At 37.5% G+C, this 20,571-nt stretch overlaps 2 protein-coding genes across 10 annotated transcripts in view; both read left to right on the top strand.

Annotated features, from left to right (window-relative positions):
• Window positions 1–20,571, top strand: part of LOC106882308 (epidermal retinol dehydrogenase 2) — a 48,335-nt gene that overhangs the window by 15,262 nt on the left and 12,502 nt on the right. For all 9 annotated transcript variants that reach the window (XR_016241106.1, XR_016241105.1, XR_001410981.3 and 6 more), the window contains exons 2-3: window positions 1,885–2,050; window positions 6,716–6,960. Coding sequence is in view for 4 of the 9 variants with exons in the window: in XM_014932940.3 (XP_014788426.1) it covers window positions 1,885–2,050; window positions 6,716–6,960 (411 nt within the window). In the remaining 5 variants the exon portion in view is untranslated. The remainder of the gene's footprint in view (window positions 1–1,884; window positions 2,051–6,715; window positions 6,961–20,571) is intronic.
• LOC149136602 (uncharacterized) lies at window positions 16,403–20,565 on the top strand. Its single transcript, XM_089349287.1, has one exon. The coding sequence runs from the start codon at window positions 19,794–19,796 to the stop codon at window positions 20,385–20,387; it is 594 nt and encodes a 197-aa protein (XP_089205413.1). The 5' UTR covers window positions 16,403–19,793; the 3' UTR covers window positions 20,388–20,565.

The following is a 20,571-nucleotide window of genomic DNA, read 5'->3' as shown; positions in this document are numbered from 1 at the left end:
CTTTTTAACTATGTAATACTTTCCTGATGATTCTGGCCAAGGAGGCAAATTTTTCACAATAGCTCTACTAGGCACTCTATTACCATTTCCATTATAATTCTTCCTGATGCCTTCTGATACTGTCCCTAAGGACCCAACAAAAATAATTGGCACTATCTTCACCTTATTCATTTTCCATAGTCTTGTATTTAAGAGGATTGTATATGTCTATTTTTTCACCTTCCTTCTTCACTATTCATGGGTCAAAAGGGCACACAACATCAATTATAGAGCACGTGTGGTTCACCTTGTCTACCACCACTGGGTTCAGCTTGTTGTGCACCTGGTATGTTTGGATTGGGAAATCTCACAGGATTTTGCAAGTCTCTGACTCAGCCACTCTCTGTGGCTTGTGTTCATACCACATGTTGCCTCTTTCTAAACCCCAATTTTCACAGTTTCCAATGCAGCACTTTTACTTGTATAAATTTACCACAATGGAGACATTTGCTCATTTCTAAGGTTGACCCTCCAATTTGTGGCAAAAGCTTGGTCTTGCACTGCCAGTACAGTGCTCTCAGTTTCTTTTTTCAGTGTTCCTTTCTTTGACCAGTCCTGCATATGTTCTCCAGCAATTTCAGTTGCGGTTACATGGAATTTATTGTGTGGTCCCTTTTTTGCATAGTGCTTCTTCATGTCCTTGTTTTGTTCTTTTCTGCCCTCATCACTAACTACCACTAACAAGGTTTCCTCACTTTGGGTTAGATATCTCAGCAAGTTCCCATGTTCAATATGCACACAGTCCACATTTATTAGTCCCCTTCCTCCATTCTCTTCAATGTCTGCACCTTGATGATGAACTCCATGCATGGTTAGGAACTTTCTTGCTTTCCTGCCCAGCTCTTTTAGTTCATCCTCTGTCCACTTCAGAATTCCAGTTTCATACCAAACCTCTGTAATTGCATGTGAATCTGCTGCCAAATTTATGCTATTAGCATCCAGCCTTGATTCAAATATCTTTCTCAATCACTGTAGATACTTTTTCTTTGTCTTTTCTTCATATCATTATGCTTATTTCCATCTGCTGCAAGTATTCCCAAAGAGTCCTATTTCATCCCATTTTGATTTCATGCATTGCAGTTTCTGGATGATGACTGGGCTTGTACCATTCAACCACATAGCACCTGCCAGGAAAAAAACCTTTACCTTTGGTTCCAGCTTCATTCACACTATTATTTGATACATTTGTATAGGACATTTTCACTCAATATTGAGTTTTGTGCTTTAAGGTTAGCCACCAACCAGTATTTTTATTGAGAAAGATTGTCAACCATGACTGACGGGCTCTTACTAACCATAAGTTATTCCCATTCTCATTTCTGAGTGTTGGGGAGCATGGACACTTACTATTCTTATGATGTCCATGATTCTCACTGGGAAATAGATGATATCGGTTGGTCCCATATCCTCATCCAAACATTACTCAGAAACTGGCTATGAAGTTTTATCGTCAGTCATAGAGTATCAGAAAAAAATGCTTTGCAATATTTGTTCTAATTCTTTACATTCTGAGTTTAAATCCCATAGAATTTGATAAAATAAGGTACCCACCAATATTACTATGCCTAAATTAGAAACAATTGTTGTTGATCTTTCACCTATGTTAAAAACAATTATTATTATTATTCATTAGAGAAATCATTTTATCATTATTTAAAAAATTTGTATATTTATGTTGTACTTATGTGTTCTTATGATGGTATTTGTATTAGGAGTATGTATGTCTTACTCTAAGAATATTTATATTTGTATAGTGTGATGTAGTGTTTTTGTTGTCTTTGATTGATTATTATCATCATCATGCAACATCAAATATGCCAAATATCTTTATTCTTTTTTATGAAGTAAAAGGAAAGAAATCTATAGAATTGGTAAGAAAGTACAGAAGGAAGTTGGAGATGTTACTATTTTAGTCAACAATGCCGGTGTTGTGATTGGGAAAAGTTTTTTGGAATGTCCAGATGAAGAAATTGAAAATTCCTTTCAAGTAAATACGCTTGCTTACTTTTGGGTAAGTTATACAACCTCCTTTATCAAACTTTTTTTTGTTTTTATTATATGTTCTTAGTTGTCCTTCCATTATTTGTGTCACATGATCATGGATTTTAGAGATGTTTTTCAGCTTGCCACCCTGCACAACTCACTGACAAGCTCCCCTCCTCCCTGTCATGAGAAGAGATGGAAGAAAGGGAGACTTGAAAGACTTCTCTAATCTAAAGGTACACTAAAACAGGAATGTTGGTGATTTGCAACACCATTTCTAAAACTTTATTCAGTTAACTATTGCTATACTCCTTTCTTTGTAATCAAAAGTATTATGTTTCATATTAAAATATATATCAGTAATAACATGCATACACTTGCACATGACACCAAATGACACACTATGCATACCAAAGAAGCATGAACAACACTGCACCCTGAGTGTACATTGCAGATAGCTGAAGCTATTATTCTACCTATAAATGCATTCTTTGATTACTTTAGACTTTAGAGCTATTTCCCCTGGTATCTTCCTAGGAAGCAGGCCTGAGGAAATAGTATGGAGGACTCCCAAGGAGGCTGTTCTTTATGCAGCTGTTCTCAGCTGTATGAATCACATGACCATACTAGCACAGTCTTCTCTTTTGCACACTACATCTGATTCTTCTTATACCCAATTTTTCTCTCAACATATTCACACTTTGTTGTACATACACACTGACATTGCACATCCAGGAGAGCATGCTAGATTCATTTTTTTCAAGGCTTCACAGCCCATCTTTCACTACTGTGTAACATAGCTTGTTCATTCACAAGCATAATACAACCTGCCTTTTACTTAGGGGTGATAGTTCTGTCAACTTTCCCCAGTCAGTTCTTTTTCTAGTATCTATGTTTTTAGAGCATCTTCGTCCATTGCTAATTTGGACACCTAAGTAATAAAAACTATCTACTACCTCTAAGAATCCTCCTGGACATGTGAGGAAATCTATTTCCTATGTGGTGTTTATTGTTCCTGCATATTTACCATATATAAAAACTACTTTCTCTGTTAACCTTCCTGTGGTTCCACTGCACTTCTTACATGTCTGTAGCTAAAACGGCATACACTTTATGGAATTTCTTCCTACACCTTTCCTACATATGAGGCAGAGCCATTTCCTTGAAGAGGTTAATAATCTGTCTGCTTTCTTGCTTACTAGGTCTGTAGGCTTTGCTATGTCAACACTTAGGTCCTTCGATTCCAAGGTTTGGTTCCACACCTGAAATTTCTTCTCTAATTCTACTAATTATAGATTCAGCATAGAGGAGCTCCCATGGACACCCAAACTTAAATTCCTGTTATGGCCTGGAGGACTATGATAAATAAAAGGGGGCTGAGAAATAAATGTATATATTGGGTCATCCTATAAATAATGCAGTTTTCTTATATACTTCTTTTATTTTTCAAAACTAAGATAAACATAATTCTTTTTTAATCTAAAATATACTCTCCTTCATTTTCTACAATGCTCTTCCATCTATCTGGTAGCCTTGCAAGGCCCCTCTTCCAAAATTCACTTGTCCATGATGAAAAATACTCCTCTAGTACTGTTCTGACCTTGTCTACAGAATTCACATTTTTTCTGTTCAAATGATTTCAAAGACTGCAGAATGATAATCAGATGGGGAAATGTCCAGTGAATAGGGTGAGTGGGGCATTGCTTCCCATTCAAACTGCTCCAGCTTTTGGAATGTCATCCTCGCTGTATGTGGCCAAGCATTATCCTGATGGAAGAACACTTTTAATCTTGAAAGTAAAGAGGGTTGTTTTTCTTCTAGTACTGACTTGAACGACTGTTTGAATGACTATATCCAAGCTTCTCTCCTAGTTCCTCAACAGTTATGATGAGATTTTGTTCCACCAGTGTTTGCAGGATGTCCTCGTCAAGCTCTATAGATCTTCCAGGATGAGGCTCATCTTCTAGGCTGTAGTTTCTGGCTCGGAATTTCTGGAACCACCGTTGACTCTGGCTTAGGCTTATCGTCCGATCCCCATATACTGCATTAATATTCCTCACACTTTCCATTCTGCCTTTATTGAACTCATAAAGTAAAATATGCTGAATATGCTCCTTTGTCACTGCCATTATAGCTTTAAAAAAATGACTGTTAAAATAGAACTCCACTCTTCAACACTTGCATTAAGAATAAGTACAAGGTAAAATTGCTACCTGCTTTTCTAGCAAGTTGATGCAGGTAGTTTATCCTGTCCCCCTCTGACTTTTAGTTCATGCAATTGAATAAACCACATTATTTATGGGATGATCCAATATATACATATGCGTGTGTGTGTAAACTATTTTTACTTATAAAATGGCCACCTTTCTGTTAGCCAAGCCTACACATAGCATGCTACGACAGCTATCCTACTAAAGCACTACATCCTTCTGCTGTCTCTGCTCCTCCTTGTTTACTATATACTAGTCCATCAGAACCAACTCAATGAATTTGCTTTTACTCTTATCTCATTCTCCACATTTTATGCCAAATACCCATCCTTCCTTTTCTATAGTTGCTTTCCTCCTCACACATGGCCCCACCTCTTTAACTATTGACATTTATAAGGCCAAATTATTTACATAGGGCAATTAGAGCAACTAGGGCAGTCTAGGGCAACCTGAAAGTTGTCTTCTTCTCCTCAACTCACTAATAAAATGTACATGCACACATGTAGGTGCAGATGTGGGTGTGTTGTAAAATGCTTGCTTCCCATGGTTCTGGGTTCAGTACAACTGAGTGGCACATTGGGCAAGTGTTTTATACTATTGCCCCAAGCCAAGCAAAGCCTTGTGAGTGGATTTGATAGATAGAAACTTAAAGAAGCCTGTTATAACTTGTCAAGCCAAGTGAGATCATAGTTGTAGCCAATGCTGGTGTCACATAACTGGCATTTGTGCTAGTGGCATGTAAAAAGTACCCACTACACTCTTGGAGTTGTTGGTGTTAGGAAGGGCATCCAACTGTAGAAATTAGACTGAAACCTGGTGCAACTCCACAGTTTACCAGTTTTCAGTCAAACCGTTCAACCCATGCCTGCATGGAAAATGGATGTTAAACAATGATGATGATGATGATACGTATATATCTGTGTGTCTTGATAACTGGTATTGGTTTGTTTATGTCTCCATAACTTTGTGGTTTGGCAAAAGAGACTGATAAGATAAGTACCAGGCTTAAAAACAAAAAAGAAATAATAAGTACCAGGGTTGATGTATTTGACTAAACCTTTCAAAGCAGTGCCCCATCATAGCTGCAGTCCAATGACTGAAACAAGTAAAAGATAAGAGACAAAAGATATGTATACATGTATGTGCTGCATATTTTCAAGGTTATCACAGCAACAAATCAACTCACATATCATAACTTGTGTACAAATGTTAAGGGTGCATTTTCTAAAATCCCAAACTGACCCTAGGACCATCAACTCAACTAAGTTAGAATTGACTATGGTTAGAAAACTAATTTAAACATCATTTTAACATAGCACTTATGTTTACTTGAGTGGCTTACCACTAACTGTTTTATTATATTCCAGTCAACGTGGTATAATCTAATTAGGACAATGCGTGACTAATCAAATGTTTAGAATAATAAGTAGCTTTACATTACTTATCTTATTAACCTACTTAGATTGTAGTATATTTACATTTTCAAAATGTTATATTATTGTACATGCACACACACATAGATGTACACATATATAAACATTTTTATCCTTTACACATTATTATTAGCACTAAGTTCATAGCAAGCCAAATTTGTGACACAACTTTGATTTTCTTTTGGATAATTGCACAAACATCACAACTTTCCTTTAAAATTTTCAACTTTATGCTTAAATAAGAAACAAATGTCAGATATATTTATCTCAATCAAGTGTGATATGCAGTTAAGCATCACATCTTTATTCCCTGATATTAGATGTTATGTACATCAGTTTGAGACTAAAAGAGCAACAAACCACTGATAGAGCTCATATCTATTTGTTGCTAGGTGACTACATTATTAATTATACTACAAAGCAATTCCATCTCTTCAAACTAGATGTTTTACAATCTTGGTATTTTGACTTTTGGCCTCACAATAATTAGATCATGGGTTTTGTTCCTGCATCAGGTGGTGCATCATTTCAGGTTGCTCCAATTCACTCACCTGAATATGAATGTCAACAAGAACAGCAACAGCTGGGAGTTAGCCCTGTGATGGACTAGTGTCCTGTTCGAGGAAGTTTCTTGTGCTGTCAGTCACTTAAATGACCTCCAAACCAGGATAATCTCTGGCTAATGAGCCGATAGGCATGAGACTGACTTTATCTTCATTAATAATAAAATTTATTTTCAGCATAGGGTAAGATAATTTAATCTCCACAAAATAATTATCTAGTGGATGTATATTATTAATGTAATTTCCTCCTAGCTTAAAAATAATTGTTCCTAGTTTAAATCCAGTCTTGTATTATATAAATGTTAAAAAAATTTAACCATCAGTGATCATTTATTATAATTTTATTAACACATATTAAATGTTAGTCTCTTTCTCTGTTTTTCTTTATTGAATGACGTCCTTCCATGGAACCCTTTTCACATTTAAATCTCATGTAATATGTCAATCTTTTTCATTCAGTTTCTCTGTATACTTTGTTTGCTGACAGACTATAAAAGTATTTCTACCAAAAATGATTGAGAAAAACTATGGGCATATTGTGAACATGTCAAGTTCTTTGGGCCTAACAGGAATAAATAAGTTAACTGATTATTGCTCCACAAAATTTGCTGTGGTTGGCTTCAACGAAGTCTTAAGCTATGAACTTCAACATGACCAGTATGATGGCATTAAGACTACCCTGATATGCCCACAGTGTGTCAAAACACGTATGTTTGAAGGTTGTAAATTAAGGTAAGGAAACATCTATTAATATTTTGATTTATAAAAATATGAGATTATATACGTGTGTATGTGTGTGTGTGTGTTGCTGTTGTTATTGTTGATGTCATATGAATTTAGAAACTTTGAGAGGAAGTGAAAAAGTGAAATAATTCCTTTTTGGAATATCTATATGTATGTATCTGTATATAGTTGTTTAAGAATCCATAGATCAGAAAAAATATGCACTTGTATATTTGTCAATAGAGTGGATATATTAACTGAAGTGTACAATGTTATATATCCACTATGACTGACCTTATCAATTGGTTTTATGCTGGATATTTGACCATATGTTAGATAGCAGCCCAGTTACATAATATTGCATGTTCATCAGAGCTTGCGGGTATGGAAAAAAGATATGGTGACTTTTTTTTTTTTTTGGAGGTGAAAAACCACATCCAATTTGTGAGCACTCTGAATAAAGACAATACAAACTAAACAAGGATTATATTGAGAGTTACGTCTCTTGGCTCCAAAACAAAGAGTTTAAACAAAACATACACAAATGAAAATAGAGACACATGCCCCCCCCCCCCCATTTCCTCTCCATAAAACCTTACACATATTATCCCTACACACATTTTCAGAAAACTCTTGTAGACATACATCTCAGAGACCCTTGGGGCCAAAGGACAAAACTCTTGATACAACCCTTCAATTTGTTTCATCTGTTTTCACGGCACCTACAAACCAGATGTGGTTTTCACCTCCTATAGCGGAGAATAGTCACCATATTTTTTTTCATACTGGCTAGCTCTGACAAGCATGTGGTATTATGTAACTGTGTTGTTATCTCACATCTGGTTTAATACCCAATGTGAAGCCAACTGGTAAGACTGGCCATAACGGATATATAATCTATACTATATATTAAACAGAGATGTGTGTGTAATCGCTTATCACATGAAAACGGCTTCACTATTTACTTCCATACTTGTGATGCATGAATAATTTGATCTCAGATAAATCTTAGGCTTTTCATTTGATTTTTTTAAATTAAAAATAAATAATATTGATTTATATTTATGATTCACTTCTTTAAAAAGGTTCCTCAATGTCAACTTCCGGTATTGACGTAACAACGGCTTACATACTTGTGATGCAATGTCAACTTCCGGTATTGCACGCGCGCATACACACGTGTGTCTTTGTAAATATGTTTGTATACATTTATGTAAGTGTGTGTTTGTAACAGACAGAGTGTGAGTGAGTTAAGGGGTGTGTTGTCATATGCATCCATCATTTTTGGATGTATGTGTGCCTGTGAGTGTGTGTGTGAGACAGAGTGAGAGCAGTGTGTATGTAGTATTTACTCTCTCTCTCTCTCATACACACTCACACACAAAGATGTATGCATATTTATGCATGTACGTATACATGACAACAAACCTCTCTCTCTCTCTCTCTCTCTTTGCCACACACACACACACACACGTCCATTTCATCTGATGTGTAATACTGTGTGTGTGTGTGCGTGGGGGGTTCCACAATCGCCATTTATTTCAATTACTCTTGTGTGGATATTCACATAAATCATTTCTTTCATTTAATCCCCATTTTAATTTTCGTAAAAGTTTCCAAGTACCATCATCATCATCGTTTAACGTCTGCTTTCCATGCTAGCATGGGTTGGACGATTTGAAAACCGGATGGCAACACCAGGCTCCAATCTAATTTGGCAGAGTTTCTACAGCTGGATGCCCTTCCTAACGCCAACCACTCAGAGAGTGTAGTGGGTGCTTTTACGTGTCACCCGCACGAGGGCCAGTCAGGCGGTACTGGCAACGGCCACGCTCAAAATGGTGTCTTTTATGTACCACTCCCGAGCAACGCCGGGTGCCTCTGCTAGTACTATATAATACTGTACACTTTTATATATATATATATATATATATATATCATCATCATCATCATCGTTTAACGTCTGCTTTCCATGCTAGCATGGGTTGGACGATTTGACTGAGGACTGGTGAACCAGATGGCTACACCAGGCTCCAATCTGATTTGGCAGAGTTTCTACAGCTGGATGCCCTTCTTAATGCCAACCACTCTCCACATTTATCTCCAGCTTTTCCCATATTTTATTAAGGGTTAGGGATTATGATTAGGGTTTAGAGTTAGGGGTTAGGTTTAGAGTTAGGGTTTAAAGTTAGGGGAGATGAATGTTTTTTCACTATTCAATGATTATTTTTCACTTTTATATTCAACTTATCTGCAATTTTCTTTTTGTATTACATGGATAACCCCGCTCCTTTCACAGCAAGTAGCGCGAATCTGCGCATCTCGTCATTTGCCTTGTGAGCTAAAATCGACTACTTACAACTAAAGCGCGTGCACGCACAAATTTGTGACATGCGCACTCTCAGAACTCTGGTTCACATTTCTGTAGTACCCAAAAGTTTTACAAACAAGGTGAAGTTTTCTAATTTGGGTATCAAAACAAACAAATGTTCAATAATAATAACTTTTATTATTATGAGGATCGACTGGAAAGTTAACAGGCTGACCAATATATTCTCATGGAATGTGACCAAATGAAGTTCATTTTTAAATATTAGGATCTTTTCTGCTTGATTTCACCTTCTGAAATTTTAAAATTAAGCGAAAATTTTCAAATTTGATATATTGGTGTAATTTTTCCCGTTGAATCTGATGCTATTCACTTATTCCAGAAAAACTTTAGAAAACTGTAACAGAGGTTTAAAGTTTGATCATTTTCCCTCCATCAGAGAACAGGATGTGGAAGCTGGCATTTTATACAAGGTGACAACATTACAATGTTAAAACATTCAACGATGGAACTTTTAATAAAGTTTTGTGAAATGTAGGATAAATATACTGTTGGTTTAGTTCATGTGAACAATACACAATTTTGAAATTGGAATAAAATTGAGGCAATTGAAAAGTGAAAATCAAACAGAAAAGATATCTACATACTTCTTTCAGCAATTCATTGCTTCGATTGCCTTGGAAAAGAAGCTATCCTGTTAGTTAAACAAGTTTTCAACAGCTGATAAGACATCATCACTATGATATTGGTTCCAAGCCGAGTATTTTTTTTATATATATGTAGGGGATATAGATAATAAGATGAGGTCAAATCACTAAAGTAGGGAGGGTGGCTTAGCAGTTCAAAGCCAATCACACACAGCATCGAAACCAATTACTTGTGCACTGGAGTATTTGTTTCGATGAAAGAAAAACATACTCGACAGTTTTCCTTGCGTTTGACCTTGATAGCCTTTCGCAACTGCCTTAGAAAGGTGGCACAGTACAGCACCCTCCATTAATGGTGAGAGCCTTTGAAAGTAGTCAATAAACACGATGCTTTTTGCAATCCAAAATACTGAGGCCATCACCTTCCCTGCAGATTAAACGGTCTTGATGACCTTCTTTAGAGTAAGTGTTGAAGAGTGTCTCCACTGTTAGATTATCTCTTATTCTCTAACTCAAAATGATAAACCCAACACATTTAAGGAAACTGGATTTGCCTCAAGCAATGTCAGATATTATCGAAATGTGATCAGCCTGGTGCCCTTTTAATCAGGTGTCAGAAGAAGCAACACCCACCAAGCAGAAACTTTCATCATGCCAAATTTATTGTGTAGAATATTCTCAGCCCTCACAGGTGATATGCTAATAACATTAGCAATTTATATGTTTTCTCCAGTGGAAGCAGTTGCAGATTGTTCAGATCATTAGTCTTCTCAAAATTATCTCTGCTTAAATCAGTTAATCAGCTTTGCACTGTTGATAAAACTGGAGCATCATCCTCCGATATATCAACATGTCCTTGGGGACTAAATCCTTTTTCTACAGGTGCTTGATAACAGCATGATGCCAAATTTTGTTCATCTTGAAGAGAAGCCACTAATAGTTACTTTTGAAGTTTTCTCTGAAGATTCAAATGTCAGTTTACCAAGAAATAATGAAGCTATAAGAAGTGTTAAAATGGAAGTAAGCCGAGTTTTTGCATCACTCCATAATACACATGTATATGAAAAAAACTGTATCAACATATTCCAAAAGATTTCCTATGCTCACACGTTTTGTTAATGAAAGGTTTCATGAGGATGTGCAAAGTGTTTTCATCGTATGTGTAAGACGGTGTTGTGTCATTGTGGTACGGAGCCAGGTCTTCAAACGGCGAAGTGCACTGAACGTTCTTTTGCTTGATGCAACAGATACAGGTGAAGACAAGACAAGCTGCATTAATGCCAACACTTGTGGCATACTAGAATGAAAAATAGCATCAGACACTCTCCATTTATCAACTATGTCATTAAATAATTTAGGCAAATTTTCCCTTTCCGTCCATAGGCTAGCAAGAAGTTTGATTTGAGATGACAGTAAGAGCAAATCAAAAGAAGCAAGCAGATGTGCATTTTCAAAGTTAAATACTCCACAATTGACTGCTGGCAACAGCAACTCCACTCGCTCAGAGCATACACGTATTCCCTGTTGCTGAAACCGGCGAGTCAATTCATTTTCGATGACAGCCATTATAGAGAAAAATTGCCGACGCCAGTCATCGGTGACAGAAAGAGCAACTTCTTCAGTAGTTGTTGTGTGCCTAAAGTGCAGTGGTGTATTTTTAGATCGCGAAATGTTGGGTATTTTCACAAAGTCAGAAGAGGATACTTCATCAAAATATTTTTCAAAAACCTTCTCACTTCTCACTTTTGAAAGAGAGATTTTCAACTTTTCAATCAATTTCAAGCAATCACTGGTTGTCGTGCCTGGATGCTGTAAGCTACGTGCCACTGGCTCACATACCCCCAAATATATCCCCATCGATTTTAATGCCAAACAAAGTGGAAGCTTTGCCAGATTGTTTTAGCAGCCCTTTAACAGTAGCCTTTGTCGTTGCTCTTAACGATGAGTCATTAAGAAGGTCAAGCACAAAATTTTGAATATTCTTATAATTGTTTTCTGCTCATTTCAGTGCTGTTGCTCTAATGCACCACCAAGTTGGACACACTGCTTGCAACATGATGACATTCTCACCACAAAGATTTGTCCATTGTGCTTTTCTTTTTGGTGACTTTTACAAAAATGGCATGTTGATGAACAAAGTTCAGTGCATCAGCTACAAAGGTAAACTTAGAACTAACTTCTTGGAGGACAAGGTCTAGAGAGTGGTTTTCACAGTGTACAAAATATGTACCTGGGAACAAATTTTTCAATCGCATTTGTACACCTGAAATGTTTCCACTCATGGTACTTGCACCATCAAATGAAAAACAGCATAGCTTTGAGTCAAGTGAAATGTTTAGGCGACAAAAAATATCTAGAAAAATCTTAGTCAGTGTCTTCGAAGAGCAGTCAGGGGGATTATAAAACCTAGAAAATCCTCATTGACATTCAGGTCTTCAGAAACGTACCGGACAGTGATTGATACTTGTTCCATGCCAGAGCAATTAGTGGTACCATCACATATAATGCCAATAAACCTGGAATTTTCTACTTTTATTTTGATCTCATGTAAAATGTTATGAGCATATGCCTCTAAAATTTCATTTTGAGTTGTATCAGAGAGGAAATTGTTCCGACGCTTAAACCACTGGCTTACTTCTGCACTGCATTCTTCAGCAAGTTCCCTTACAAGATTTACGAAGTTTCCCATAAGATTTTGAATTTCTGTTGAATACAACATGGCAGATGATTAAAAAGGGCAGACACAAGAAAGAAAAAATAAGTATAGAACCACGTATAAGGCCACTGAATTGTAACAAAAGAACTCTGGTCGAACAAAAACCTGAAAAACAAATAGTGAACATCAAATAAATAGTGCTTGTGTTTTTATTGGCAAAACCAGCAACGTGACGTCCCATCCAATATGCTTCAAAAAACGATAGGCTAGAGCACCGTCTTTTATTTGAACAAATCAACGCCAGGAATTATTCTTTGGAAGCCTCGTATTAATTCTATCACCTCTTTTTTCGAACCGCCAAGTTACAGGGGCTAATCGCATCAACATTAGTTATCAGGCGATGGTGGGGTGACATTCAGACACACAAATACATACATTCGTATATATATGCGTGCGTGTATGTGTGCTTGCATATGTACCTACCTACCTCTCTCTCTTTCACTATATATATATATATACACACACGCACACACGCACACACACACACACACACACACATATATATGATAATATACGGTAAAACCATATAACTGGAAGAGAGCTTACTTTATAGGTAGAGAAGTGGGTAAATATAAATAGACCTCGTAACGATACCAGCTACCAAATGGTTTCATGGCGAATTGGGGCCCCGAGTGACCTTAGTAAAGTTATTGGGGAGAATCCCGAGCCGATTATTGTGGTCTATATATATATATATATATATATATAAAACGTGTATTTATAAAGAGGGCAAATTTAGCCATTTCTCCGTAGATTGAAAAAAAGATGAACAACCTTAATCGATTTTCAAACATTATTGGGTTCTTATCAGAGGCGTAGTGGTTCAAACATGAAAAATAGAACTTATGTTGAGTCAGTCTCAATAAGTATAGATTTATTGATCGGAGAAAGTTACATAGTGACTGAAGGTTCGAGAGTTTCGTGCAGAGGCACTTATCAAACTAATTAAATCAACGTTTTCTATATAAAACGAAAAAGCAGGACAGTATCGGAAACACAGATACTATTTTATATATACGCAGGAAGACTTTTGATTAATAATATGACAGAATTAAGGCAAGATAAAAAATGAAAGTCATCAATATATAAGGCATTCTGCCTAAACTACGTCTTTAAGATACGATTTGTTAGTAGTAACGCTAAAAGGAAACTATTTCCTAAGGAAAGTAAAGATTTAATGAAAAGGTGAATCAAGACTAAAGTTGGAGTTGAAAATAAAAAGCACTTACCCAGGCAGTGGTCAAGCAGCAAATGGTATTGATTGGTCGTTTTGTACTGAAAGAATTTTGAAGGGGTTTTATTTTTAGACTGGGGTCAAATGGTCGAATCCATTCAACCATGTTTTAAGTCTTTGGCAACACCAATTACAAAGAATTTGGGAGTGGTTCTGAAAGATGGAGAGAAGTATTGACAGACAGAAACTGGGTGGGAGCTGTCTTCAATAGTTCAAGTAATGCTATATATTCAAAATTAACCATACATGCTGGTTTTGTTGTTGTTATTGTTGCTGCTACTGTTGTTATTGTCACTTATTTTTTTGTATTTTGACGCTACTTTCCTTCAGAAATTAGTGGTCCTAAACTCCCTAGGGAATTTTATGCCAGCTTCATCACTTTTATTTATTTATTTATTTTTTCTTTGTTTTGAAACGATCGAAATAAACATTTTATACCAACAGATTTTAGACACTTTTTTTTCTGAAACTGGTAAGATTATGTAGGGGGTGCAAATTTTGATCTTGCACCCCCTGAAAATTCTAGGGGGTGCAGGTGCACCCGCTGCACCCCCTGTTCCCGGGCCCTTGTCTTTGCAAGCCGAGTTTCATGTCCAATGAAGGAGATGTAGGTATGTATCTTTATATATATACTAGCAGAGCCATCCAGCGTTGCCCGGGAATTAAATTGTTGCTTATTGGTACTTGGAAACTTTTACGATAATTAAAATGGGGATTAAATGAAAAAAATTCACACAGCGGATATACCACGTTATTGTTTCATTGTTATATACACAGATATACATTGACACATGTCAGTCGAAAAGTGAAAGTGTAATAGTAATACTTACTTTAACACTCAATGGTTTTACACTTTTGTATATGACATGTACATACTATTCATGTAAGTGCTTCTTCATATACTATGTTTTCTGTCTTGCCATGTTTATCACTGAGAATGTAGAGGTTCTTTTCATCTCCAACTCTAGAACATCCAACATACAGCTGACCATGTGAGAAGCAAGGTTGAAGGAGGTTAAGTCCCACCACCTTTAGAGATTGACCTTGTGCTTTGTTAATAGACATTGCAAAGCTAAGTTTGACCGGAAACTGCAGTCTCTTGAACTGAAAGGGGAGATCATTTGAAATGAGAGGTATCCTTGGAATGAAGACATTCTCACCCATCATGTTGCCTGTAATTATTGTTGCTTCCAACACATGGGGCATGGCTGTTTTAACAACCAACCTTGTTCCATTGCAGAGTCTGGGTGCATCAAGGTTTCTTAATAGCATTATGGGAGCACCTATTTTCACGATCAGAATGTGTGGTGGAAATCATGGTGGCTGAAGTGAATTGAGGAACTCCACTGGGTAATGCGTTGCCTGTTCTTGATCAGGGACAGAGTTAATTGATCTGTATGAACATTCAGGTCCTGGAAGCTGAGTTAACAAATTTAAATTCAGCTTGTCTACAGAATCATTCCTTGGTGCCAGAATTGTTCTTTCACATAGCCACTTGTGACTTTCGTAGTTTGTGGCAATATTTGGAAACACCTTGCTCTTTAGTTCTTCAAGGGAGGTAGTCATATTGCCACATGGGTGATGATGCAGATTATCTTCTGGATCTTGTGGAAGTTTTCCATTTCCAATGTCAAGTAACTTGTTGGAGAACTGTGCGGCTAATGGGTCACCATGAATGTGAACCCTCATGTTGGTTGTCAGAGTAAGCTGCTTGACATGTTGCCAGATATATGAGGACTTGATGCAAGCTCTCAGCTCATCCGCCCTGGTTCCTCTGGGAACGACAGGCAGCGTTTGCCTGAAGTCACCAGCCATGAGGAGGGTGACACCACCCATGATCTTCTTATTGTTTCTGAAGTCTTGTAGTGTTCTATCAAGTGCTTCAAAGGCTGCCTTATGGGACATTGTTGCCTCATCCCAGACAATGAGTTTGGCATCTGTAAGGAGTTTTGCTAACGCTGTATTCTTTGTTATGTTGCATAAAGGAGATTCATTTTGGATGAGGTTCAGAGGCAGCTTGAATGTTGAATGGGCTGTTCTTCCACCTGTTAGGAGTGTGGCTGCAATTCCAGAGGATGCAACAGCCAGAGCAATCTTCTTCTTCTGTCTCACCTTGGCAAGGAGCAGGTTGATCAATAATGTCTTTCCTGTGCCTCCAGGAGCATCTAAGAAGAAAACCCCACCAGTGTTATTGTCCACAGATGTAAGAACTTGCCAGTATACCTCCTTTTGATCCTGTACCAGAATTGGTTCCTTTTCATTGACAACTGCTTGCAAACTTTCTATGTTGTATGATGTTTCCTTGATTAGCTCTTGTGCTAATCTGTGTTGAACATCTCTGACAGGAGGAGCTGGAAGACCATAGATTTCAAGTTTGTTTCCACCCAGTGATTGAACCTTGTCGTCTATTAATCTTAATGTCTCATTGAAGATGTCATCATTGAATGTGACATCAACGTCACACTGATATTGAATTCTTTGAAGAATGTCTTCAGAAAGCAGTATCGAAGGTACCAGAAAAAAAACCCCTCAGCAACAGGGAAACACAAAATCGTACTTCTGTTAGTAAATAATGAAATTACTTACATCAGTAAATGTGAACTTGTTAGCGAATGAAAACGTAAACTTTTATTGAGAACAGTAACGATTGAAGTTAAAGTGATGTTGAAGCGAAATTTGTCACTCAGTGAACCAAAGAGCCAGTATCGAAGGTACCAGAAAAAAAAAATCCCCTCAGTAACAGGAAAACACAAAACTGTACTTCTGTTAGTAAATAATGAAATTACTTACATCAGTAAATGTGAACTTGTTAGCGAATGAAAACGTAAACTTTTATTGAGAACAGTAACGATTGAAGTTAAAGTGATGTTGAATCGAAATTTGTCATTCAGTGAACCAAACAGCAACACAAAACCGTACTTCTGTTAGTAAATGATGAAATTACTTACATCAGTAAATGTGAGTAAACTTTTAGTGCGAACAGTAACGATTGAAGTTAAAGTAAAGAAAAAACTATGGCTACCGGAAGTTGACATTGAGGAACCTTTTTAAAGAAGTGAATCTTAAATATAAAGTAATATTATTTATTTTAAATTAAAAAAATCAAATGAAGAGCCTAAGATTTATCCGAGGTCAAATTATTCACGCATCACAAGTATGGAAGCATTTGGTGAAGTCGATTTCACGTGAAAAGCGATTACACACACATTTCTGTTTTATATATAGTATAGATATATACACACACAAATGAAAAATACACATTTTTCTAGGTATCTAGCAAGATACCTAGATATCCTAGGTATCTAGCAAGACATCGCAGGACATCGCCAATGAAAGATACGTAAACACACTGAGGAATATTTGAGAAAGAAAGGTGGATTCATGTTAGGTATCTTGGTAGAGGGGAAATATATAGTTACCCCACATTATATATAGGAGTGAGAATAGTTGAGATGATAAAAAGAAGGTAGTGATGGAGTACCAGAGCAAACTCTTAACTCTCAAGGTGAACCTAAAACAGGGTACAGACAATGGGTATTGGAAGAGGAGGGGAGGGTGGATAATTTCACAAAAGTGTGAGTAGGGAGTAACATTTGAAAATGAGGTTAAAATGAATGTAGTGAGTGGTGACCAAGGATGGAGGTGTGATCGAAGGGAAATACCAGTATGGAGAGGAGTAAGTTTAGAGATATAGGAGTGGCTCAGAAGGAGAATAGATCATTAGCAGAAGAATGTGCAAGGTGTTGGAGTGGTGGAGAAGGGTATATAAAGGTGCATAAGGGGCTATAAAAAGTGGGACATGATGGCATTGAGAATGATAGCAGGTAAGAGAGTTGTTAAGAATGGAACATAGCAGAGGAGAGAGAGTAGTAACTGAAGGTACAGAAAGTAGGTGATTGGTAGAAATAGTGTGGGCATAGTTGATAATGAGAAACGAAAGTGGCTTGAGGAAGGGAAGTAGGGCAGTGACTGGAAGGTTGGGAATGTGATATGAGGGAAGTTGAAAAAAAAAACAGAATAAAAAAGAAAAAGGAATTAAGGAAAAATATTGGTGTCAAAAAAAAAAAATGAAGGAAAGAAAAGAGAAAGGAAAATTAAAAATATGAAAAGACTTTCTTCACAGCAGCTGATTTCCAAGGATGGTTAATTGTCCAAAGGCTGTATTTTCTAGTTGGCTAGTATATATCTATCCGTGAGAAGACATCTTGTAAAGATTTCATTTTTAGAATCGAGAGCTTCCATTTCCCTTTATCTTGCCTTGCCTACTATCTCCACCAATCAACTCCTTTCTGTGCTTTCTCTCCATCATTGATGGTGCTGGTGCCATGTAAAAAGCACCTGGTATACTTCAAAAAGTGGAAGAGCATCAGCTGTAGAAACCATGCCAAAATAGACAATGATGGCTGGTGGGACTCCTGGCCTTGCCAACTCCTGTCAAACCATCCAACCCATGCCAGCATGGAAAATAGATGTTAAATGATGATATATTAGTATGAACACTTGTGTGCTGAGGGTACTGCTGCACTCTATATATGAATACAGGAGTGGATGTCTCATCAGACCATGAAGCGGCTCTAGGTGTTTCAGCCTCTTCCAGAGCTGTCTGGTACCACCCACTGATGCTGGTAACAAAACTCTCACACAACAGCATAAGAGTCAAGTCAGATGTTGTGACTCTGGGTCAGATATTTCTACCTCAGTGCTTGTTCTTGCTGTACCACTTATCCTCTCTCTTAAGCTATATTGCTTTCTCAGCAGTTTCTGACAATTTTCAGCATCATCTTTTGTCTTCTTTGTAGCTAGTCCAAGACACCTGAGCATTGAGTGAGCCCCAGTTCCAACATATCTTCTAACACCTATCTCTACAGGAAGGCATATTGTCATCCATTCATTGTTTTCACAGAGTTCAACCAACTCATATTTTCCGTCTTTCATATTTCCTGTCTTTGATGTTTACTCCCCAGGGAACTATCACCTCTACTGTCTTTACTGCTTCCTTTTTTTAGACCATATGACAAGGCTATGCAAATACCTGTACACGCACACCCATCCTCATCACATACATACATACGCACATACATACATATGCACATACATACATACGCACATACATACATCATCATCATTTAATGTCCATGTTGGCATGTGTTGAACAGTTTGACCAGGGCTGGAAGGCTGCACCAAACTCCAGTCTGATTTGGTATAGTTTCTACAGCTGGATGCCCTTCCTAATGTCAACCACTCTGAGAGTGTAATGAGTGATTTTGGGTGCCACTGGCATGGGTGCCATTTGCATGACACCAGTATCTGCTATGACTGTGATTTTACTTAGCTTGATGGGTCTTACACTTAAGCACAGCATAATGCCAAAGGTCTCAGTCATTTGTCAATGACCAGCATCGGCCACTTTGCCTCTGTGAGGCCCAAAGTTTGAAGATCATGCTTCACCACCTTGTTCCATGTCTTCCTGGGTCTACCTCTACCACTGGTTCCCTCCACAGTTACAGATTGGCACTCCTTTACACAGCTGTCCTTGTCCATATGCATCACATAACCATACCAGCACAGCCATTTCTCTTGCACATCTGGTGCCTATTGTCTCTCTTTCACACCACATCTGATTTACACATACACACACACACACACACATGTGCAAGCAAGGCTGGGCTGAAAAGTTCATTGGCTGACTATGAAGGAGTAATGATAGAGCTTTGAATCTTGCATGTATTAATTTCAACACTTCTTATCAATAACTGCATGGTTTCTTTCCAGGTAAACTGACATCTCACTGATCAAAGAAGACTTCAAAAGTAACTAGTAGTGACTTCTCTTGAAAATGGACAAAATTTGATAACCTGTTGTGATCAAGTACCTGCTGAAAAAAAGGGTTTAGCCTTCAACGACATTCATGCTGACATGGTTGCTGCATTAGGAGATGACACTCTAGCTTTATCAACAGTGCAAAAGTGGGCTGCTGAATTTAGGAGGGCAAAGGAGAGTCTTGAAGATGACCCAAGGTCTGAACATTCTGCAAATGCCACCACCAAGGAAAACAGTGATTGTGTTCACCACATGGTGATGGATGACAAGCAATTTGCTATAAATCAAAAAACTTACACTGTTAGCATATCCCATGAGAGAGTTGAGAATAATCTGTACAAAGAACTTGGCACAACAAAGGTTTCTAGTTGGTGGGTGCCATGTCTTTTGACACTTGATCAAAAGCATGCTAGGCTGGTCACATTACACGAAAATTTGACACTATTTGAGGCAGATCTCGCTGGTTTCTTTGGATATTTCCTAACCCAAGATGAGTGTTGGGTTCATCACTTTCAACCAGAGACAAAGAGACAATCCATGCAGTGGAAATACCCCTCTAAAGAAGACCATGTTGTTTCATCTACAGGGAAGATAATAGGCTCAGTTTTTTGGGATGCAAAAGGAATCGTGTTTATTGACTATCTTCAAAAGGCCACACCATCAATGGAGAGTATAATGCCAACTTGCTGAGACAGTTACAAAAGGATATCAAGAGCAAACTGATGAAAGGAGTCTTGTTTCATCAGGACTATGCTCCCACACACAAGTTGTTAGTTTCAATGGTTGCTGTGCATGACTGTGGCTTTGAACTGGTTGATCAACCTCCCTATTCTTCTGATTTAGCCCCGTTTAACTATCATCTATCCCTCAACAG

Source organism: Octopus bimaculoides, chromosome 3 (genome assembly GCF_046866305.1).
Source record: "Octopus bimaculoides isolate indiv1 chromosome 3, ASM4686630v1, whole genome shotgun sequence".
NCBI classification, from domain to species: Eukaryota; Metazoa; Mollusca; class Cephalopoda; order Octopoda; family Octopodidae; genus Octopus; species Octopus bimaculoides.
This window is presented reverse-complemented; position numbering and strand designations above follow the sequence as displayed.

Excerpts from the sequence above, each read along its gene's own strand:
- LOC149136602 (XM_089349287.1), top strand. The coding sequence starts at position 19,794 with ATGGTTGCTGCATTAGGAGATGACACTCTAGCTTTATCAACAGTGCAA.